The following is a 24,570-nucleotide window of genomic DNA, read 5'->3' as shown; positions in this document are numbered from 1 at the left end:
TGCTCCAACGCAACCATACTCTTAAGGCCAATCTTCCTACTCTCAAAGCTCTGTAGTGCTATCCAATTGGTAGCAAATCTAGTTATGCCTGGCCTCACTAAGTCACCTTGACACTTGTCCCTCATCATCGTTAGTGCATATGTGTGGTTATAGACGAAGGTGCTGACTTGTTGGGCTTGCTCCACGATCTTCTTCACAAGCTTGACATTCCCCATGTCCTTTAGTATTGGGTCAATGCAGTGAACAACAAATAGAGTCCAAAGAGCTTATATTTGTACATCAAAGCATCAATACAATGTCATAAAATATATATGTAATATATGTATTTAAAAATGAAAATTAGTACTTGAAGTAGAAGCATGTTTTGATACCTAGGGTTCCCCTGCATCTTTAACCCAACTTTCTGGTAGTTGGAACCATTATCAATCACAATTTGGATCGCATTCTCCACTCCAACCTCCTTCACCACTTGCTTCAATAATTTGTAAATGCATTTTGTATCCTTCTTTCACTGGATGCATCTACTGACTTGAGGAACACTATCTCCCCATAACAATTCAACATAAAATTGATGACGGACTATCTAGTGGGACTAGTCCAACCATCAACCATCACAGTCACTCCATTATAAGCCCACATAGGCTTTAATCCATTAATATACTCATCTAAGCCCTCTTTATGCTTAGGTAAATAGACATTATATCTCATATGGAGTGGGCCCTTGTACACCACTCCCAGCCCTGCCCATCTCCTTAATCATATCCCTATAGTAGGGCCCATTGGGTTGTATGTGCTAGAATACTATGGTACATAGCCCATTTGGAGAAAGTTGTCCCCACTTTCTCCTTCACACTCCCCCATAAGTGCTTCAACTTTCTTTGCTTGTGTTCAGGCCTCCTAAATAAGGCCGGATCTTGGGATCATTATGAAGAATCTCAAGATCCGGATCTATAGGATGTGTTGATGAAGCTTGACCCCTTGTTGGGGCCCGTGGGATAGGAATCTCCTCCCTCACACTCTGACTCCTCCTCATTAGAGACTTGGGAACTGTATGTGCCTCCCACACCTCCTAGCTCTCTAAAGGACCCGCAACCCATAGCCCTTTGTTGCCTCCTCATGTCATCAACACCCATCTGCTCCCTACTCATCATCATCGCCCTCCTAATCTATGCGGACTCTAGGTCAAGGTCACATCTATACTCTCTTGGCTCCTTTGGATCAAAATCCTGCTCTCCTGTCTCTGGAAGGTCATCTAGGCATGCATCCTCAAACTCCTCCCTCTGTGTTCTCTTCTCTTTCCTCTTTCCTCTTTTGCTTTCCCCAGCCAAGTATGAGGCCATTTCCTTTTTGACCTCTAAGGGCACCCTTTGGCATCCTACTACGTCCCTATTTCCCCCAGCTAGATGCACCTTCAGTTTAGTGGCTTCATCTCCTCCTATTTGTTTTTTGCAGTAATTACACTCACTTTTCTTCCTATCAACTGTCAATGACCTCCGGTGTTGCCAACTTATGTTTGACATTTTTGAAAGAGTGTTTGATATAAACTATACACACTAAGTATCTTAAAAAGCTCCACAATATGCTCAAAAATTTCATACATGATTCTAATTTGGGGCAATTTTTTCTAAAATATAAAATAAAGATTAATTAGTATTTTTAATATATAAATAATTTAAAATATATATAAAATACACACTAAGTATCTTGAAAATCTCCACAACATGCTCCAAAAATTAAATACATGCTTCCACAAATGCTCTCCTATTTTTAAATTTAAAACATAAATTAATATTAATTATTATTTAAATATCTTTTAAAAGTATTTAAATATCTTTTAAATAATAAAAATAAATAATCAACAACAAAAAAATTGATTCAACACCATCATAGCAATATGGTGTCTCACATACATTTATTTGAAGCTCATACATCTACTATACAAGTATACATATACATTTTCAGCAATATATAATTTACAAAATAATTTTTAATAACAGAAAAATAAAAAATAAAAATACTAGGAAGAACCAAAAATTGTTGATTAGATCATAGATCAACACTCTATACTAGACATACTTTAATTTAAAAGCAATCTAAGTTGATTTGAGCCATAAACAAAAATAAAGAAAATATGGAAAACTTCGTTAACTTACCTTGTTTGATTCCAAAATCCCAACAATGGAGGAGCAAGATTGGAAAAGGAATGCAAAGGAGTTGCTAAAATGAGGTAAAATGAGGGTAGAATGCAAGATAAATGAGAAAAAATGGAGTTTAGGGTCGAAATCTCCACTTGCGGTATCGCTCGAAACTAGCGGAACCTACATTATTTTGCAGGTTCCGCTCAAAATGGATCATTTTATAACCGGGAAAAGTCATGTTCCGTAATGGTACAAAATTTCATGTCATTTCGATCGATATCATTTTGATCAAAACAAACCACTATTACAAAAAAACTTGTATTTTGTTTCGGTTTCAAAAAATGTAGGAATTTCGGTAGAAATTTTGACAATTTCTGAAATTTCTTCCATGGTGGTAACCCGCGCTTTTCTCTCATACAACAAAACAGTATCAATTAACAAAAACATACAGCACAAAATCTCCTCTCGAATGTTCCTACATAAATCATCCATCATAAGCACAAACTAATAAGAGCTTAGAGCTGGCCCTTAAGACAACCTAATTGTGATTGCGAAATCTCTACTTTTTAACCGCCAACGATTCTCAAACTAGTACACCCTCATATATACATTCAATTATATCTAGCCACTATCATATGGATTTTTTAGGTAAATAAAGACCACATGGAGATCCTTCTCAAACTCCAAATTTTCCATGAGGCACCGTTTGTTTGTTGAATTTGAAGTGGGGTGGGAAAAGGGGGTCGGAAAAAGTTTGAAAAAGTAAACTTTTCCATGAAATCCCAAAGTATGAATTATTTGGTTCAATGGGGTGGAAAAGTAGGCAAACAAGCTTCCTTAATGAGGCATGTTACTTTTCCCACCCCATCCCTCTTCAAAGTCCCACTAAATAAGTTCCCTTGTGGAAATGGGTGGGATACAACAAAAGTGGGACCCATATTTGAAACTTTCCACAAATCCTTTCCTTTCATTTCCTTTCTTATTCCCTCACCCCACTACATATGGGTCCCCCACATTTATTTTTCCCACCCCACTTCTGCAAACAAACAGTGAGTCTCTTAAGTAAATGGCCCCCATAATGGATCTATCTAGGATAAATCTATAATTGTTCTTTAGGATAGTAGTTTCTCTCGCCAAGTAGGCTTCATTAACTCACTTTCATAATTTCATTATATGACCCATCAATTTTGTGCCTCTATTATTGTTGCAGCTCTGAATAGTGAATAGCACATTCTTTTTTCTTTTAAGACCAGGACCTCCATTCATCTAGGATTTTCCCTGCTCTGTTAGATCTTAAGTTCTTTCATACTTCTATTGGAACCACAAATAGGATCCCAAGCAACCAAGTAATGAGTAAGAGTAACAAATATAATTTTTTTATTAAAAATCAAAGATAAGAAAAAGAATGAAGTCCCCTCAAGATAAATCAGCGGTCCACAAAGCAACAAATTCTAGTACTGTTCAATACTGAGGAGTTATCTAGAATAACGAACACTACACCTTTTACATTGTGGCCTTAGAGTCAGTCATCAACTACAAGGACAAAAAAGGAGCAGAAATTACAATCATGTAGTCCTAAATTCAGGTATTCCAGAGAAGTAAGAAAATGGAGACCATACCCATGCAAGTAAGGCCTCCAAAATTGTTCCAAGAGTCCAGAAAGCTGAAAAGACAACCATCCAAGTACCTCTGTTTGCAGGAGGAATAAACTCCAAAAACCAGGACGCAAGCACAGGGCCACCTCCCAAACCAATACCAACCAAACAACGAAAAATAATCAACGAAATATAGTTTGGGGCAAAAGCACTTAGGAGACCGGCTCCAAAAGTAACAACAGCAGTCATGACAAATCCCTTCCTGAAGAAAAAGAGGAAAGAGAATTGCAAAATTGAGTTTAGTGTATTAAAAAAAAATATACATGTTAATGTTTCTCAAAAGAGAGCTGAAATGCACAATTTTTTTAAGCAGATTTCTAAACAGTACTGAGTGAATAGCCGTAATATAAGCATAATTTAAACAAACACTAAAAAGTGACAAAAATATTCTCCCCGAACTTTATGAGGATATCAAAGAGACAATTTTTTAAATCTAGAAATTCAATATGACAACAATTAGAATAGACTAGAGAGTACACTCATAAGGAGCAAGGGCAGGCATTGCAGTATCACTAGTTAAGTTAAACTGCAAAAACTCAAGTAACACTAATTAAAATTGAAATTAAACATAGAGTTCCATGCGTGCACAAAATCCCAGCATTAGCATCGCCTCAATTATGGATGACATAGTCCTAGATTGGAAGAGATCAACCAGAAGCCAATTCTTCCAGAAGCTGTTCTAAACAGGCAGTCTTACATCAGCAATAAAAAGTTCTAAAAGGCAGTCTAAATGGTTAAGTTTGGATTTTACATCAAAATTAGGGTTAGGATAGGTTTGAAGTTTGAAGGGAGGGTGTAGCCAAGTAGATCACAGGAATGCTATCAATGAAGAATTAGGGAATCATGGAACTATGGAAGTGGTTTGCATGCTGAAGCTTTTTTCTTTCAATGAATTGAATGCAGAAACCTAATTTTCAGCAAATAAGGGTTAGGTTATTGGATTGTCAAAAGGTGAAAATGATCGAAATTTAGGGTTTTGACTGGCCAAATTGTGAGCAGCTTGGGAAAATGGAGAGAGACAGCAGAGGGATGTCTGATCCAAATTTATATATGGTGGCTAGACAGAAACTCGAACTTTAGAATCAGTTTTAGGGTTAATGAAATCTAGGGTTCAATAGAAGCGGCCGCATTAGCAGATACACATACTATATGCATATCCAAACGTTTAATTTGCGGGGGGTGCAAAAACCTCTTTTTTGATGCATTCATCTGCATATATGGTGAAAAAAATTGCAGGTTGTATAAATCCCTATAATGAATGTGTATTAAACATGACCTAAATGCATATGATACTTTTAATAAAGGAACTTTCGTATTAAAATAAAAAAAAAATTTTAAAAGAGGGAAATATACAGATATCATCTTAAAAATACCCTCAACTCTTCTTCTCTTCAAACCTGCTGCTCTCCTGGCCATTCAACTCACCTATATGCGCAAAAGCCTATAACTCTTCATGTTCTCCATCTCCAAGCCACTAGCCCAGCAGTTGCAGCAGTTCATATCCAGGCCCATTGAGGGGATTGTGGGAAGCACATCAGTTAACTTAAGGTCAGTGTGGTCCATGGCGCACGTCCTCCTTTGTTTCTCTTCATGTTTCTATACCGAGTCTTAGACCTGGCTGGTTGAACCATGCACATATTGAGAACCATAATCGCAAATATTTAGATCGACGAAAAGGTCTGGATGGAGATTTATACAGTTTAAATGGATATCAAACTAGACTTACTCCTAACAAAACAAGCCTAGACTTACTCCTAATAAAACAAGCCAATTTGGTTGATGAATCAGCCTCAGTAAACACTTAAAAAGGGAATATTCCTAAGCCAAAAAGAGAATATCCTAAAACTTAAATTGAATTACTGATTCAAACCATCAAAACCAGTTCAATCTTAATACATAAAATAAAAATTATGGAAATTAAAAAATAATAAAAAAAAAAATCCTGTATGACCTAACTATCCATAGTTTAGGCCCATAAAAGTGGCCTAAAATGTAGAAAACGCATGAGATCAAAGGCCCAACATGATCTAGACTTATTTGGCAGCCACCGACACCCTTTTGTCGGCGACATTTCGTATCTTACTTATTCCTAATAAAACAAGCCAATTTGTTTGATGAATCAGCATCATTAGAATCCAGGAAGTACTTAATGGAAAGACTACAAAGATCATGGTTGACAATACTGTGCATGGTTGTAGTGACAGAAGTAATATGGATCCTCTGATGCTAAATCATCAAGTTTAGGCCATTATGATGAACAAGTATTCCCAGAGTCAGGCTGATGTGAACAAGACATAGGGGCCCTGCCATCCCAATAGAGGACCAACGGCCAAAACAGGGCTAGGATGGCTGCCCAGCACCCTACAGCCCTGAAGGAAAATCACACCAAGTGAAGGGCATTCTGGTAATTTGGACGGTCCTAAAAAAGTCCAATTAGGGTTGGTTGGATTCAGCATGTTAGTAGGAATCCAACTCTATTCTATTTAGTCTTTGACTTAGTTTTGGTCAAGTTATAAAAGAGTCCCAGTCCAGTCAGGAGTCCTACATAGAGAAGGATTCCTTTAGTCATAGTCCAAATTCGACTGGGAAACTATTCCTACTCCTGTTGTGTAATTTAAATCATCCTAGGTTGAGATAGGTGAGAGTCCTTCGTAGAATGGGAGTCATAAATAAAGTAGAACCCCTAGTTAGTCTTTTTTTCCAATTTGAGTCCTAGGAGGAATCCTTTAATGTAAGGCTATAAGATCGCCCCATACTTACAACAAAGACAGTTTTGATGATTAATAAAATTTGGTTGAAAGGAAGAAGTATTGAGTGGAATAGTCGGTTTCCAAGGAGGAGCCTGCGGCTGCTTGGTGCTTTCTGATATTGCTGCAAATTTTCAACCTCTCTCCCCACTAGTATTCAACCCCCCACCCCTGCCCCTACCCTTCCCTTTTTCTTTTCCCAATGCAGCCTTCTTTCTCCCCCATCCCCTAGCCTGCAGCAGCCCTCTTCTCCCCCTGAACCTTATTCTTCCGTCCCCCCCCCCCCCAAAAAAAAAATCCCTCATCACAGACCATTCCCCTGCCCCTTTTTCCTCTCTTGCGGCAACACCTTTCCCCTCCCCTTACCCTTACTCCTGGATCTCACAAACCACACACCCTGTTTCCACCCCTCTAGGATTCAACAACCTCTTCCTCCCCTAACCTTTGAACCCAACGCTAGCCCTAATTACCTGACCACAATCCTAATTTCTGAATTTCCTTCTTCTTCCTCAAAACCCTAGATCCTAGTTCTCCCAATCCCTTCCACCAAATTCCCTACCATTCTAGAATCATCTTCCCCTCCCTTCCCCTTGCACTCAATCCCAATTAGGAACCTTAGCTACCCCTACATAACCTAAACCTTAATTTCTCAAACACTAGACTTGGAGTTTCATCAGAATTAAATTTACAGCAAGGTTCAGATTTGAATTTCAATAAACCTAACCTTCTAAATCTAGCCAAACCTTGAGTTCCCATTCCCACAAACCTAAGGCACCCTTTTCAGCCCTAATCCCAAACTGCAGGGTTGGAAGAACCCTAAATTTACTGCTGAATTCAACTTGATCGATCCTCTAAGCCCTCAATTTGGGGTTACATCACAAGCTGACCACATCTTATTTACCCAGTAAGGTAATGGTATCATCATAGCACTTCCTGTTTATGTGGATGACATTGTTGTAGCTGAAAATGATAGGATTGGGATAAGTGAATTGAAGTCCTACTTGGCCCAATGATTCAAGATTTAAGGATCTTGGACCCCTAAAGCACATCTTGGAGACTGACGTGCCAAGATCAAATAAGGGAATAAATATTTGTAAAAGGAAGTTTGTGCTGTACTTAATGAAAAAAAAGAAGGGATATTTTGTTGCAAACGAGCTAACTCTGCTATTGAGCAAAATCAGTCTTGGAGAAGATTGTTGTTCATCCCTTATTGATGCAAGGAAATAGTAGATACTAGTGGGGAAGCTGATCTACTTCTATTTGACACGCCCAAATATCACATATGCAGTTGGAAAGGTGAGCCACTTTATGTATACCCCTAAGAGTGGATGTTGTTCATCTGATCCTCAAATACTTGAAGAACTTCCAAGGAAAGGACTATTACATGCCAAGCACCACCAATTGAAGATAGAGAGCTAATTGATGTTAATTGGGATGGTTCAGTTTCTGACAAGCAGTCTATGTCAAATCGTTCACATTGTGGGTGTCAACTTGGAAACATGGAGGGGCAGGAAACAGCCTACTGTGGCCGGATCCACTGCAAAGGAAGAGAGCTATGGCTCATATAATTTGTGAACTTTATGGTTGGGAAGGTTGGTCAAAGAGTTGACGTCTGATACTGAGGCATCAATGAGACTCATTATGATAGCAAGAATGCTATATAACTATATCTCACAACCCTGTACAACATTATAGGACCAACCACATTGAGGTGTAGCAATATTTTATCAAAGAGGAGCGATACTTTTTGTGAGGACTGGTGATCAGTTAGCTAAAATCTTTACAAAGGGTTGTCCTCTTGTGTAAGCTGAGAATGTAGTACTTATTTTACAGCTTGATGGAAGTATAAGAGTGTACGTAGTAAGCATACATTGGGTGCTGGAACACTATGTTGTATTTTTCTTTTACATTTTCAAACCTCTTACCTCGCTTCACTTCATTTTGGTAGTATAAGGAATATGTTATTTCTCTTATTATTAGCTACCCGAATCAAAATAAGGAGAAGTCTACTACCTCCCACACAACTTCTACTGCAAACTTCTCATCTCCAACCCATGAAGATGTTTTGTGTTATCTTAAAATGTTTAGCTGTATCAATCTGCATTTATGCATCAGTAGGAAATACATTATAACATGTTTGACATTCGAACTCCAGTTTTCTATGACATTTTTCATTATGCTGCTTTAAGCCTTTCACATTGAAATCACCTTTTTTGTTCCAACACATGTTAAGTCGACCATTTCTAACCTCTTTTTACTCTCTTCAATATGTTTTCTACTCTAATTAATTTGTTTTTCTCCTTTCACCCTACTTTTGTTCCTACACTCTTCTTTTTTTCCTTTCTCAAGACTGGAGTGTAAGTAAGTAAATACATTTCACATTTTCAATCCTTGAATAGGGATTTCATAAGTTTATATGTATTTTAAGTTCTTGGTAAAAATGATTTTCATTGAAGTTGGATGCATGAGTGCATGATGTTTTGTATGAAGATCTTACCCCAAAAAAAGGAAAATGATTTTTTGCATGACCAAAGTTGTACTTGATAATCTGTATGGTAAAACAGAATAGTGGAAGACATAAAATGGAAGAAATAAAAACTCAATAACTTAAGTTGTATTGGCATGTTACTTCCTTGTTTGACAGCATTTGCAATCAACATTGGCATTGGCATTGTCTCCTCATTGTTGACCAGAAAGAAAAATTAATTTGGTATTTAAAAATAAAAGTAAAATAGAATACTAAATGTGTCAAGCTAAAATCTATATTGCTAGTAACTCCATCTTCCTTGAGTGCACTACACACTTTGAGGTTGGTTGCAACCATAGCATTACTTTTTGGCAAAATGAAATGAAGTGAAATTCAGTGCCATTTCGCTACTGGGCGAAGTGAAACTAGCATCGAAAATGATAAGTTGTACATCTCACTGAAATATTTGCAAAATTTGGACCATTGGACGAATTTTTGTGAGTCAGTCAATTTCTCGGAAAAATCACCGAGATTTTGACTATAAGAGCCATACAAAATTAAAAATTTGCCCAATGCCACATTTGGGCAAATTTTTGTTTTCTCTTCCAAAGCTTCTCTCTTTTAATCCTGCTTGAGTCTTACGACTTTTTAGTCGATCTTCGACATATGGGTGTAGTTCTTGCATGATTCTTGCAAGCAAACACATGCATCATGTTGATCAAGCGGTGTTTCACTCGAATCTTGGAGATTTTCATCTCAGAGATAACAGACTTCTCCAAACTTGAATTTTACTAAATACATGATAGAATGTTGTTGGATGAATATGGATTTAATATATGTTGAACACCATGGACTAATCTATAAACTCATGTCGAAAAAAAATTTCCGCAAAGTAATTTATTTATTAATTTTCAGGCATTAAAAAACTATTTTCCTACACTAAAAATGCAACAGATATACATACATATGCCTTGTATAGGTATGGATATAATATATATTGAACTCCATGGGCCTATTTGGTCAAAATATTTTTCCACCCAATAAATAATTATTTTATTTTTCAAAAGTTATCAAATCAAAATATTTATAAAAAAATAAACAATTATGAAAAAATAGGGAAAATGTGGGAAAAGGTTTTGAAAATTATAGAAAAATATGGAATGGCACTCTACATTTTTGAAGTGTTGTCCACGTGGTTTCATCGTCGTTTTTGGTATGGGCAGCCTATTTTCTAACTCAAGAAATTTTATGTCGGAAGAATTGAAAGAATCCTGACTTGTGTTCTATTCAAAACTTACCAAATATAGAACAGACTAAACCTTCCCAGTGTGGGAATCTTATAAGAAAAAAAATAAGAGATCCTAGTAAATCTACCCTCAATAAGGAAAACACAAAAATAGAAAGTAAATCTAGAAATATCTACTAACATCAATTATGTATTACAACACTCCCCCTCAAGTTGGAGCATAGATATTTATCATGTCCAACTTGCCAATAATACCACTAAAGAAGCTCTTTGTAAGCGCATCAGCCCGCTGAGTGTCTGCAGTAACAAAAGTGATACAAATCAAACCAGCCTCAATTTTCTCTTTAACGAAATTTCTATTAATCTCCACATGCTTGGTCCTATCATGTTGTACTGGGTCATGAGCTATGTTTATTGCTAACTTACTATTTGAGTACAATTGTATAAGAACCTTTGTATCTAACCCGATCTTCTAAACCTTTCAGCCATAGTACCCCACAAATGTCCCGAGTAATTGCCCTAAGCTCGGCCTCCGCACTGGACCTCGCAATGACAACCTGTTTTTTGCTTCTCCAAGTCACCAAGTTACCTCATACATACACACAATATTCGAAGGTGCCTCAATCTGCAAGTGTCCATGAGCTGAAATCAATATCCCTTTCTTGAAGTGGCCTTCAAGTACCTCAAGATACATCCAAGTGAAAGGAGCAGGTTTTATGCATACTAACAAGAATGACTACAAATGTGATGTCTAACCTAGTATGAGACAAATAAATCAACTTTCCCACCAACATTTGATACCTTGTCTTATCAACCGGTTCTCCCTCTTTTGCCTTTAAGTGTAGGTTAAACTCAATAGGGTCTCAGCAGGCTTACACCCTAGCATTCTAGTATCCTCGAGAAGATCCAATGTATACTTCCTTTAAGAGAGAGAGAGAGAGAGAGAGAGACAAACCATCGGCGAAAGATGTCAACCCTAGCCATAGGAAATATTTGAGCTTCCCCATGTCTTTGATATCAAACTCAGTTCCCAAAAAGGTCTTTGATGTTAAAATCTCATCCTCATTGCTGCCTGTTATCACAATATACATATACTAGAAATACGGTAGTGTAGGAACCATCTCTTTTAATAAACAACGTGTGGTATTGATAACTCTATGAAATAGAGTTAAGATTCATAACTTTTATACTTGAGATGGCTTGATTTAGGAGTATTTTGTCTTTGTTTTAGTGATAGTATTCATTAGGTGTTGTCTTATTTAGTTTTAACATGTTGCATTTTGTTTAGTTCATTATTATCACCATTACATGAATTTCCCTTCTTTTTATGGATGAATTTGATTGTTTCTCTTTCTCTTGAATTTTTAGGTGAAGATTCATAATAAAAGAACCTGTCCTCTAACTTTGTTGAAGAGTTGTTGCTGCATTGCTACAACAACGGAGCAGAATATTCTCAGATCCAATTCAAATGGAATTGACCAAAAAGGGCTAACTTAAGTGGACACAATTCTTGCAAATACATGATGGTTTTCAGCCCTTGATCTCAGGAGGAAAGTTCCAATCCTATGGCCAGAATCTAACCTAATGATTGAAGACATTTATGGAAGAAAGAGAAGAGAGGCAAAGAGAAAAGGGGAACCACATTCGGCAAAGGTTGGGAATAAAGACTCGGCTGAGAGGAGGGAAGATAGAACCAATGCTGGAGCTCTTGTTGAAGCAAGGAGCTGCTGGAGTTGCTGATTTGCTGGAGAAGAAGGCTGGAGATCTTGTGGAAGCAAGGAAGCTTTAGTTTATTCTTGTTTTTATAACTCTATCTTCTTACTTTCTAGTCTCATGTCAACTATACTTGGTTTTATGCATTTGAATTCTGTTATGGGCTAAATCATAACTGTGTTGGGATGATAGTAGTACCTAAACCTGAATTTTGATATGTAACTAATCATGTGTTCTTTAGTTTTATTGCAATCCACTTTATTGTTAATGAATTCAGCATGTTATGTTGACTAATTTCAGTTCTTGAATGATCTTTCTTGAATGAATGTTATGATTTCATTAATTGGAAAATTAATGAAGTCTAGGTGTTTGTTGAATTGTGTGAGTTAGCATCATCTTTAATTAGGTTGTGTTAATTAGTAGGTTGGGTAGGAATACCCAATTACCTCACATTACCATTGATTGGATTGGGTTTAAATTGCATACTTAATTCAATTCTTCATAGGAATATGCAGATGTTGACTTAGGATGCTAGCTTATGTGTATTGGAAAATACCATAGTGCCATTCATTCCAAGTTCTTGATTTATCTTGGGGTTGTAGTATTGCTTTAGTATTTGTGTTATAAAATTCAGGGGAAGGGAAACTTGATTCCTAACACACTTGTCACTCATTAAGTTTCTTCCATTGCTTAATCTACATTTTAGTTCCTTAGTTTTCTTTACCTGTCATTTGGTTATTTAGTTAGTTAATCACCAATCAACCTTGTTAATTTCATTTAAATCAATTTTACTTTTACATTGAAAGTTAAGGATATAATTCTCCGTGGGATCGATTCTGTACTTATCATTTATTACTTGATTGCGATACGTATACTTGCGTAATATCTTCATTGCTTCAATTTTAGCCATTAGAGATCACAGCCTTATGTAACCTTCCAAACCATACTCTCAGATTCCCTGAGGCCATATAATGCCCTCTTCAACTTGCACATTTTCCTATGAGTTTTGACAATAAAATACCCAGGTGGCACATCCACCTAACCGTTAGAATTCTCCATGCAAAAAAGCATTCTTCACAACTGCCTATTGTAGACTCCACCCTTTATTGGTTGCACATGAAAAAATAGTCCGCATTGTCTCCATCTGGGCAACAAGGGCAAATGTCTCATGGTAGTCAATCAATGCCACAAGTCTATGTGAAGCCTCCTTTGGCCACCAATCTTTCCTTGTACCTCTCAACACTCCCATTTGCCTTGTGCTTGATCATGAACACCCATTTGCATCCAACAGTCCACTTTCCTATAGTAAAGTCAAAAATTCCCACGTTTTATTTTTCTGCAAAGCTCGCATTTCCTCGTCCATTACTTCCTTCAAGTTTGAGTGGGATAATGCTTCCTGCCACATGTTAGGAAAAATAGTAAAGGACAAAAAGGAAATGAAATTTTGAAACTCTGGGGACAGGGACTGATATAAAACATAATTGGAAATAGGATTTTTTGTGTAAGCCCGTAGATGCTTCCTTAATGCAATTGGCAAGTCCAAAGTAGGAGCAAAAGAAAGGTCAAAGACACTAACCTCAAGGAATGGATTATTCAAGCTAGGAACCAAGGTGGTACTATAAAAGGGTCACACGATGCTTTCTTTCATAGGTCTTTAGAGGTCTGGGCTCACCTTGCATATCATCCACCAGTTGTTCTTGGGCGGTCACTCCATCTTCCAAAGGAGGATCATCTACAGGAATCTCAGGAGAAATATCGAAAGGAGGAATTAACAACGGAACCTCTTCACTAAGACTCTCCCCCTGAAAAGGTGTAGGGCAAAAGAAAGAAACTTAATCCTAGAACACAACATCCATAAAGACAAAAAAATGACAATAACTAGGATGATAAACACTTAAACCCCTTCTATGTAGGAGGATAACCTAAGAAAATGCACCATAACCCACGAGGATCCAACTTACCATGAATCTGGTGATTTCAAACAAAGGCAACACAGCCAAAAACCTTAGATGGTACTGCAAAGGTTGTTGTCCCTAAAAGAATCTCAAGGGGGCAGCCCTAGTCTAAGACTCTAGAATGCATCCAGTTAATGAGATAAGCTACAATAAGAACCGCATGACCTCAAAACCGAGGAGGCACATGCATAGCAAACTAAGGGAATGTGCTACCTCAAGTAGATGTCTATCCTTACGTTCAGCAGCCCAAGTTTGAGGTGGAGTGTCAATGCAATTGGTCTAGTGTATAATCTCATAGTCAACAAGGTAAAAAGGGAATGCTCCACCCAAATACTCAGTCACATTATCTTTACGAAGGATTTTGACTATAACCCCAAACTAAGTCCTAACCATATTATGAAAATTTTTGGAAACACAATAAAACATAACTCTTTTGGCGGAGTAAACCCATGTGGTCCTAATGCAACAATCTATAAAGGTAACAAACCATCTATGACCATAAAAAGGCACAGTCCTAAAAGGACCCCATATATTAGAATGAATAACTGTAAAGGGAATTGGACTTTGATGGTCTGAAATAGGGTAAACATGCCTAGTATGTTTGGCCAAATACATGCCTCGTAATAAAAGTCACTCAAATTACATCTTTTAACCAAATCCGAAATAACTTCGATAAAATAGATAATGTAATGTGGCAAAGATGACGATGCCACTGTGACAAGGTAAAAAGTGCAGGAGAGGTGGAACTAGAGGCCACAAAAAGAGCTAACAGAGACTCGTCCAATAAGTAGAGCCCATTTTTCTGTCTACCACTGCCAATTGTACGCCTGTATCCAGGTTCTGAAAAACACAGTAAGAAGGAAAGAAGGTTATTTTGCAATTCTTATCACGAGTAAGGCTACTAATAGATATAAGGTTAGCCAAAAACTTCGGAACATGCAAAACAAAAGATAGGGTAAGAGAGGGTGAACAAATGGTGGATCCCTGCCCAAAAATAGAAGAAAGTGACCTATCTACTATTCGAACAACCTGAGTCAAAGGAGCAAAGGAATAAGTATAAAATAAAGAAGATGAACTAGTCATGTGGTCGATTACCCCAAAATCAATTATCCAGGAGGGATAAGTCGAATTGATAATGTAACAATCAAAAATACCCATGGAGGACTGTGGATCAGCAGAGGGAACAACGAGAGAAGCTACACTCGCACTAGAAGTCAACATTGGAGAAGATACGTCAAGTCTAAACATCAACTGGCGAAGGTGTTGGAGCTCGTCTGAGGAAAGGGAAGCCGGACTACTCGGGGTGTCCAAACTAGCATGTTTGCAGATGCTTGATTGTTGCCCCTATTTCCACTTCTACCTCCTCGGGAATTTGCTTGACGTCCATACAACTTCCAACATTTCTCCTTTGTGTAGCGCTCTTTTTCACAATATTCGCACTACACTAAAGGGCCAGAAGTCGTAGGTTGTAAATAGGAGAAGAGGATAAGTCACAGGTTAAAGAGGCGGTAGGTTTTCAATTTCCTAGCTGTAGCGGTAGTTTGTAGGTGGCGGAAGATGGTTCTGGCAGCGGAAGTTTGCAGGATTCAAATGGCGGAAGGGAGCTGGTTGCAGATGCGATGCTTGATGGAGTTGTAGGGTCGAGTGGGGTCTTCAGAATCTATTGTAGAGATGGGTTCTGCGACGAAGAAGAGAAGGAAACAAAGGTTTAGAAATTTTTTTCTTTTCTTTGCAGAGGAGAAAGAGATGTTTAATAATGGATCAGAGTGGGCTCTGATACCATGTTGAAATGATTGAATGAATCCTGACTTGCGTCAAAAGGACACAGCAGGAGCCCTATTTATATTCAAAACGTACCAAATACATAACAGACTAAATCTTCCCAATATAGGAATCTTACAAGAGAAAAATAAGAGATCCTAGTAAATCTACCTCAATAAAGAAAGCACAAAAAATAAAAAGTAAATCTAGAAATATCTACTACCATTGATTCCGTCTTACAACATTTTAAAAATTCATTTTATGTTTTAAAACAAATATATATATATATATATATATATATATATAGAGAGAGAGAGAGAGAGAGAGAGAATTATTTTGGTGCTGTTCACTGACTTATGCAACCATTTGTATGCAACAGCGATCATGTCTACTTGTGGGAGTCGAAGGCAAGGTGGATCATAAGGGGCTAATGGTTCACAGGCACAACATTGGCAGAGGGAGGCTGTAGAGCAGCCACAAATGCAAGGGAAGGGTAGACAATAGGGATAGGCACAAGGTGGGGCACTACCGAACAGGCACAAAGAGCAAAAGGAGGGAGGATTGACCTTGCATGGCAATATTGTATCAATATAATTTCAGCGGTAAGCGGTTTAATGGAGGTGGCATTAGTAGGTATAAGGCACACATCATCAGGCATTTGAATGATGTGGTCACATGCACGGAGGCTAATGCGAAGGTAATGAAGGCAGTGAGGGCATTAGAGAAAGGGAAGGGGCAGAAAAATTTTGATAAGAAGACAGCGGACAAAGCACTCAATAAGGCGGTGACGGGGGCTATGGTAGAAGATCTCGCTCTCGAGCGAGATCCCGCCACCTTGAAAACCGAGACTCGATCAAAATATGCAATTTTTTTGCGTCAACTCGATGGCCCATCTCGGTGGGTTTTAGGGTCCCAGTTGGGACCTAGCTTGGTATTAGCCTATTTAAGGCCTTTTGAACACATTAGTGGCCTTGGATTTATTATAAAACAATCTAAGTATGATTTCAAGTCTACCCATAGTGTGAAACTGAAATGTTGTAAGATTAGGGAATGCAAGGTTATACAATATGTAATATAAAACCTTTAAGGCATATAAATGAAAAGCAAGTGTATCAAATGCATCAAATAACCTAAATGTCATCAAAATTCCATCCATATGAGTATCACAATCTCAATTTTCAAAAATAGAATAATAAATTAGAAGTTCTATATAAGTCATTAAATCATCATTTCATAAGACAAGCAGAGAATGATTGATCTCCTTCGATGTTGTAGATGTGCTAAGAGTAGTTGCAAGCATGGAAAAAAATTCGGTCGAAACCGGTCGAAATTTCGCACTTTTGAAAAACCGAAACGAAACCAGTGGTTACCGAAAAAAAAACATTGGTTTCGGTCGAAATCCTCGAAATTTTGAGGGTTTCGATCGAAACCCTCGAAATTTCCCTATTGGGTCGAAATATGGGTGAGCCAGTCTGAACCGGCTGGGAAAATTTGCGAAATTTCGAGGTTTCGATCGAAACCCTCGAAATTCGATCAACTCGAAACTTGGTTTTTGGTTTAAGTGAACGGTGAACCAGCCGGTTCAACGTTATAAGTCATCATCTTCGATGAAACTCAGAAGAGTTTGATCGAGGGCGGGGGGTTTCACGGGAGGTTTCACCATTTTTCGACCATTTTTGTTTTTTCATGGTTTTGCATGATTTCGTAGATTCAGCACTCCTTTGGTGAAATCGGCACTTGTTGGTGGATTATTTCAAGTTTGAAGCTCTATTGGAAGGTAACCTAGCTTTGAATGGTTTAGTGAACAGTAGTTTCCTTGCTTTTAGCTTCATTTCCTTGGGTTTTTAGCTTCATTTCCTTGCTTCTCTTCTTTCCCTTGCTTCTCTTCTTTCCCCTTGAAATTCTTGTGTTTTCAGCATCGAGTCTTGCTGCAAGTTGGCTCATGTATTCCATTTACAGCTTTAAAAAAATTAAATCTTTAGTTGTTTAGCATGCTTAATAGATGTATTCCATTTACAGCTTTAAAAAATTAAATCTTTAGCTGTTTAGCATGCTTAATAGATGTATTCCATTTACAGCTTTAAAAAATTAAATCTTTAGCTGTTTAGCATGCTTAATAGAAGACTTACAGAGATATGTTCAAGTTGGAATGTTCAATGTTGGATGTCTGAATTTTGATCCAGAAATTTTGGTACATAACTTGTTAATGAAATATGCCATTATCTTGTTCTCTCTTCTCTATTGTTGTTCACTTGTTCCATTATAGTGCAAGCTTAAATTGAAGAATTTTTCTTAGTTTTTGTATTTAGATGTTAAGCAGTTAAAGTATTAATGCTTTGATTAAAATTTAAGTGTTGGACTGTTGGGTTTCTATTTTAAGTTTTTAACGGTGATTATTAAATATTATGTATGTTTGTATCGGAATTAGATTCAGGCACAAGCTTTTGAGTTTTGAGTTGGAGATTGATAGAACACAATGTCGACATAGCTTGGCAGCATGGTAAGCCTCCGAGATGATAGGAAAGTCGAGTGTAATATTGTTTGAAAAGATTGGATCGGTGGGGCCACTAGACTAAAGATCCATCTAGCGGGAGGGGACCGCTGTGGTTGGATGCCCCAATGTCCCTTATGAAGTTAATGTGGCAATGGCAAAGTATGTGAAAGGAGGGCAAGAGAAGAGGGCACAAAAGAAAGCAAAGAGGGATCGGTTCGAGGCAACATGCTTGGGAGGTGGAGGTGGGAGAGACAAATGTGGATCCGGATCCAGTGATGCATCATCCCCGGGGCGAGAGTGGAGAGAGTACTCGGGATGAGTAGGGAGTCTTATAGACTCGATGAGATCGGGAGGACACGAGAGCCGTGGGTGCGGGTCATCCGGAGATCCGGATGTTGGGAGGGCAGTGGAGGCGGCTCCGGTTGAGGAGGAGCCGAGTACCGGAGAGTCGGTTCATTACCATGGGCCCCACGATCACGACCTAGTGCCACATCTCGCTTCTGGACCCATTGAGGCCGATCCGATGTGCGATACTACGCACGATCCGACTTGTTTGGAGGCCACGGTCAAAACAAGAAATTAAAGCATATGTGGGGTAATGTGAAGGACAAGGTGGGGATGGCCTTTTCTAAGTGGGCATTATATCACGGTGTTCGGCAAATGCTGCCGGGGGCCTTATTATCGGCGATGGTGGATGAGATCGGTGGTCTGGACGTGGGGTGGTTGGGCAACCCCATATGAGATATATAATGTATATCTCCCACGGCATAAGGAAGAGTTGAAAGCCCACATTGATGGCCTTAAGCCAATGTGGATGCACTATGGGGTGACGTGATGTGTGATGGTTGGACTGGTCCCACTGGGCGGTCTATCATCAATTTTATGTTGAATTGTGATGGGAGGACGGTGTTCCTCAAGTCTGTTGATGCATCCGGTCACAGAAGGATGCAAAATACATATATGGGTTGTTGAAGAATGTGGTGAAAGAGGTTGGAGTCGAGCACGTGGTGCAAGTTGTGGCGATAATGGCGCCAATTTCAAGAAGGCTGGGATGAAGTTGATGGAGGATCCCGGTATAAGCTCTTTTGGACTCCTTGTGCGGCACATTGTATTGATTTGATGCTAAAAGACATGGGGAAGTCAAATTTGTGAAGAATGTGGTTCAGCGGGCTCGAAATGTGACCACATTCGTATATAACCATGGATTTGCTTTGGATATGTTGAGGAGGACATGTGGTGGTGATTTGGTGAGGCCTGGGGTCACAAGATTTGCCACAAATTGGATTTCCTTGAAGAGTTTTCGAAGAAGAAAGCCCAACTACGTGCTATGTTTGCATCTCAAGGCTGGTTTGCTTGGCCAATCGAATCACCGGCGGGAGAGAGCACGGGCTACCATATCCGGTGATAGCTTCGGGCAAATCTAAGAGTTGTTATCAAGCTTCTAGACCTGTGGTGACAGTCTTGAAGTTGGTAGATCAACAAAGGAAACCAACTTTACCACATATATGGGCTGCAGTTGAGATGATGAAGGAGATGGTTAAGAAAGTCTATCCTAGGGGCAACCAGAAATTCCTTAACATCATCCAAGAAAGGTGGGAAAGGCGTTGAAACATCCATTGCATTTGGCTGGTGAGTTAAAGTTATTAAAATTTTCAAGTTATTACTTAAATACTTAATTGTTAATAACGTAATACTTATTATGTAGTTTTATAGTTTCTTACCATCTCATTTGTTGGCTTGTTTGATAGCCTATTATTTGAACCCCATGTACCACTACAGTAAAGAACTTGGGATGAGGACAGATTTGATCCGGGCAGTCCATGAAGTAGTGGAAAGGTTGGAACCGGATGCGACAAAACAAGCATTAATTAATAATGAGGTAAGACTGTAAGTTGTGACTTGTGAGATGACTAGTAGTATAGTACTTAAGAATTAGGCTAAATACTTGTTTCTTATTACTAACTTTGTAATTATTTATCGGTTAAAGGCTTTTGGAGATGCTACTGGTAGCTACGGTCGCTCAGTCGCTATTCAGGCTAGGGAGAACACCACTCCTGGTTAGTCACTTAGTCAGTTAGTCTAAGTCTTAGATGCTCAATTTGAGTTTTTGACACAATTTATTTTTACTATTATTAATTAGGTTGGTTATGTTTCTTGCAGCTGAGTGGTGGCTGCAATACGGGTTAGACTCGGAGTACTTGATTAAGATTGCAGTTAGAGTGCTCTCCCGGACATCTTCGCCACCGGCTGCGAGCGTAATCGGAGCACATTCAATCGATACATTCTAAGAGGCGGAACCGTTTGGGGGTGAAGGGCTGGAGGATCTTGTATATGTTCATTATAATATGAGGTTGAGAGAGGAGCACATTAGGTTGGGTCGAGAGCAAGGTAATGGGGACAAGATTGAGTTGGTGACATCTTTGCCATAGATGATGAGGAGGAGGAGTACCCCTATTTGAGTGGGTCGAGAGCCATTTTGGATGAGGCGGGAGGTCGACCCAGCGGTCAAATTGCACGAGAGATGGGAGCTGATGTTAATGAGTTCTTGGCCACGAGGGAGAGTGCACACGAGCCTAACCGTCCCTTTGTACCACACCCTGGTGCATCCGGTGTCGGTGAGGATAATATTATATGGTCGGATGATGATGATGATATTACTCGCCACCCGTTAGTCGGGCACGGATGATGCGGCGATGATGATGATGTGGACTTGGTAGTGGCCCTAGTGGGAATGACGGTGGGAGTGATGATGATGATGATGATAATGATGGTCGTGGTGGTGATGATGATGATGGTGGTGATGGGCCAGCTGATCGGGATTCAGCTGAACCACGGGAGAGACCACCACCGAGCCAGCGGTTGAGAGTCGGGGACATGGAGGGCCATTAAGATTCACGGGGAGAGTCAATTCACCCATGCTACCCGGGATGTCGACCACGGTGCGGTCGTAGTTCCACTTGCGTCGGAAGGGGAAAGGAAAGGAAGCACCGTGGACATGGGTATGAGGATGACACTTCATCGTGCGGGTCTTACAATCCCATTGAAGTGAATAGCTTGGCAGGCTCCATAGGATCTATGAGTCTAGATGAGTCGAGGCTCCACTTGTCGGATACCGGATACCGGCAACAGCTGATCCCCACTCGTACGAGGCGGTGCTGCATCTTCTTCGGGGCTTATAGTAGTGCATCTTATGGTCGGGGTTTCCTCGGGATTATGGAGGACATACGGTAGTGGAAGTGGAACGGGTGGATGTATTATCCGGCGTCGATGGGAGGACGGTATATGTGCATAGGGGTGCAACTTATACGAGATGCTGATTCGGGGGCCGGATGTTTGTGGAGCGGATCTTCGGGTGCAACCCCAACCCATACCCCCGAGATTCATCAAGAAGGACTTCCCTATCCTTATTGTGCATTCCCTCGGATCGGATATCTTATGCATGTTGATGACCGGACCTATGGAGCTGCGGTTGTCGATTACCTCGACAACCATAGGCATCACATGTCTGGGATGTCTATGTCCGTTGGTCGAGGGAGAGGATGTCACAAGCACGGTACTACTCAAGTCACGGGATGGATCCGCCGAGGCACTCCTATTGGCACGACTTAGTGAGTTGTACTTCCCATTTTATTTTTATTACTAGTTACATTGTATCGATGTTTAAGAGTTTATTTGATATTTCGAATTGAACTTAAAAGTTAGAAGTTAGAGCTTGAAGTTAATATGTTCATGTTGAATGTTATGCTTATTTGCTTAAGCATAGTTAACTTTATTGTGTACTTCTCGGTCATCTTTACATTAATGTTATGTAATTTAAAAGACATATTTACATTGATTTTTTACTAAAATGCATGTGCCAATGTGTTCTTTATACACTAATTAGCTTAAATACGAGAATCCCACCCCAAAATAGTGTCTAAAACCCTGTCGAAACTTGTGCGAAAAAGTCCTCGGTTTCCTCGAAATTTCCCAGTTTCCACCTAAGTTTCCCATTCCCCCCGGGCCGCCCCCCGTTTTCCCCATTTTTTCCCTTCAAGGGCAACAGAAAAACCAGCAACAACCCCCACAAAAAGGGCGGAGAGTGGGGGGGGGGGGGACAAGGGGGGGGCCCCCGCGGGGGCCAGGGGAAGGGGAGGCGGGGCGCGGGCACGAACCCCGCCCCCCCCCCCCCCCCCCCCCCCCCTCCCCCCCCTTTTAAAAGAGGGGGGCCCCCCCCCGCCCTCCCCCGCCCAAGGGGGTTCGGTTTTGAGAGGGGGTGGCCCCCCCCGCGGTGGGGGGGGGGGGGGGGGGGGGGGGGAGGGGGCGGGCAATGGCAAATAGCAGCACATCGCACCAGCATGAGAAGGAAAGGGCCAAAGCTAAAGCAAAAGGAGTTGGTCCCTCTAGGGCTGCAAGGGCTAGAGCATCTAGATCTGAGGATACATCATCTGGGTTAAGGGGAGGGCTGGTATGTTTGGCATCTTCAATTGGTCATAAAGTTAGAGGGCCACTCCTCCATTAGTAACTAATTATCCACAGCGTCAAGACCTAATCATAGAGTAGGATCCTGATGTTTTCAGGTGTATGAAAGAACATAAACGGGAAGGCTAAAGAAGCAGTGGCAAAGTGGATGCTCTTTTACACCATTCCAGCAAACACAGCACAAGGACCGTACTATAAGAATATGGTAGACACTATTGCATTGGCAAGTCCTAGATATGTTGGCCCCAACCCTAAAGAGGTCAAACCACTAATCTGACACAGCAGAAGGAGTTTAAGGCACACACTCAGCATATAAGACCCTTCTGGCGGACAAATAGATGCACCATTATGTCTGATAGATGGATCAGTCCGACAAAAAAAATCCATCATCAACTTCATAGTGTATTGTGTTAGGAGGATTGTATTCTTAAGATCTCTGGGATGCCATGGTTGTCAAAGCGTCCGCCTAAGCGGCAAGGCAGTTTTTCAACGCCTTCTTTTGAACTACTTTGTTAACATGCAGTTTTTTTCCGCTTTTTCACGTAATTGCTACCACTTTGTCGCCTTGTGCACCTTATCGTCAACAGGACTCCAAAACGGTCGCCTTTTTTACATTTTGTACATAATAATATTTTTTCATTAAAAATCAAATTTTATTCTACAAAGCCATATACGAACTTAATAGTTAGTGACTTCGGAATTGGGAATCAATGAATCATTAAATGGATAAGGCACTTATTTGGCATCACACTATCATAAAGGTAAGTAAACATGTAAAATTACTACTTTCATTTTCATATTTATAATTTGATATAGTTTATAGTCAAGTGTTATGATGCTTGATGAGATGAACTTATGCTTGTGTTCTTTTTTGAATAATCTTTCATAATTATGATTCTTGAATGCTTTTTTTTTTAGATGAATGTGATTCTTGAATGTTTGCTTAAGCTTAAATAGAAATTTATCAGCTTAAAAATAGACGTATTTAAAAATTTTTTATTTAACCGCTTTGGTCGCCTTGCCAACCTTGGTGGATGCTACTTGTAGTGTGAAGACCACATATATATCTTTGGACTCCTACAAGACGTGGTAGAGGAGGTGGGGTGGGAGAATTTTGTCTAGATCGTCACAGATAACAGCTCCAACTCTAAGAAAGTGGGTGAGATGAAGACGGGGTTTATAGAATTTCATCTATTTTGGACACACTATGTTGCCCATTGTATCAACCTCATGTCGAAGGATATTGGAAAGATCAAAATTGTCGAGGGCGTAGTGAAGAAGGCTAGACAGGTGACAAATTTTATATAAAATCATATCTACACTCTTAAAATAATGAAGTGATCATGTGGTGGTGCTAAGTGCGATCCGGTCTCACGAGATTCACTACAAATTACATCGCCCTCAACAGTATAATGGAGAAGAAGACGAGCCTGAGATCATTGTTTGCACCCTAGGAGTGGTGATGGAGTGAATCTAAATTAGATAAGTAAATTTGATACAATTATTTCATTTTAAAAATTATTACACTATCTATTAAATAATAACTTAATGTGTTTGTCATAATTCAGGACCCAAGACAGGCGCACTGCACAACGCACTATGTCATCAGATGGTTTTTGGAGATAGGTGGGGTTAGTTTGGCAACCATGGAGCCCATTATAAAGGTCTTGCATAGGGTGGACTCCTCTTTAAGGGGCCCACTATGCCCCACCAATATACAGCCATTCAACTCATAAAGACTGTCATAGAGAATGCAAAACCGAGAGGCTGCCAAGGTTTCCTATCCACCGTCGATAAACGATGGAGCCAACATCTTACGCATCCGCTGCATAAGGTTGGTAAGTAAATATTGTGGGTTGCTGCCATGTTGCCTTGTTGGTAATTCATTCAATCTTAAATCTAATTGTGAGTTTGTGAATTGTGCAACTTATTA

At 39.6% G+C, this 24,570-nt stretch overlaps 1 protein-coding gene across 3 annotated transcripts in view; it reads right to left on the bottom strand.

The window, feature by feature from the left end:
• The window catches only part of NIAP (Major facilitator superfamily protein), a 61,156-nt gene that overhangs the window by 26,935 nt on the left and 9,651 nt on the right, over positions 1–24,570 (bottom strand). For all 3 annotated transcript variants that reach the window (XM_089154790.1, XM_089154789.1, XM_089154791.1), the window contains one exon: positions 3,758–3,995. In XM_089154790.1, coding sequence (XP_089010916.1) covers positions 3,758–3,995 — 238 coding nt within the window. The remainder of the gene's footprint in view (positions 1–3,757; positions 3,996–24,570) is intronic.

The sequence above is a fragment of the Hakea prostrata genome, chromosome 5, assembly GCF_041222555.1.
Source record: "Hakea prostrata isolate BN-2017 chromosome 5, UWA_Hpros_2, whole genome shotgun sequence".
NCBI lineage: Eukaryota > Viridiplantae > Streptophyta > Magnoliopsida > Proteales > Proteaceae > Hakea > Hakea prostrata.
The sequence above is the reverse complement of the archived record's forward strand: the minus strand, read 5'-3'. Positions and strand labels throughout refer to the sequence as shown.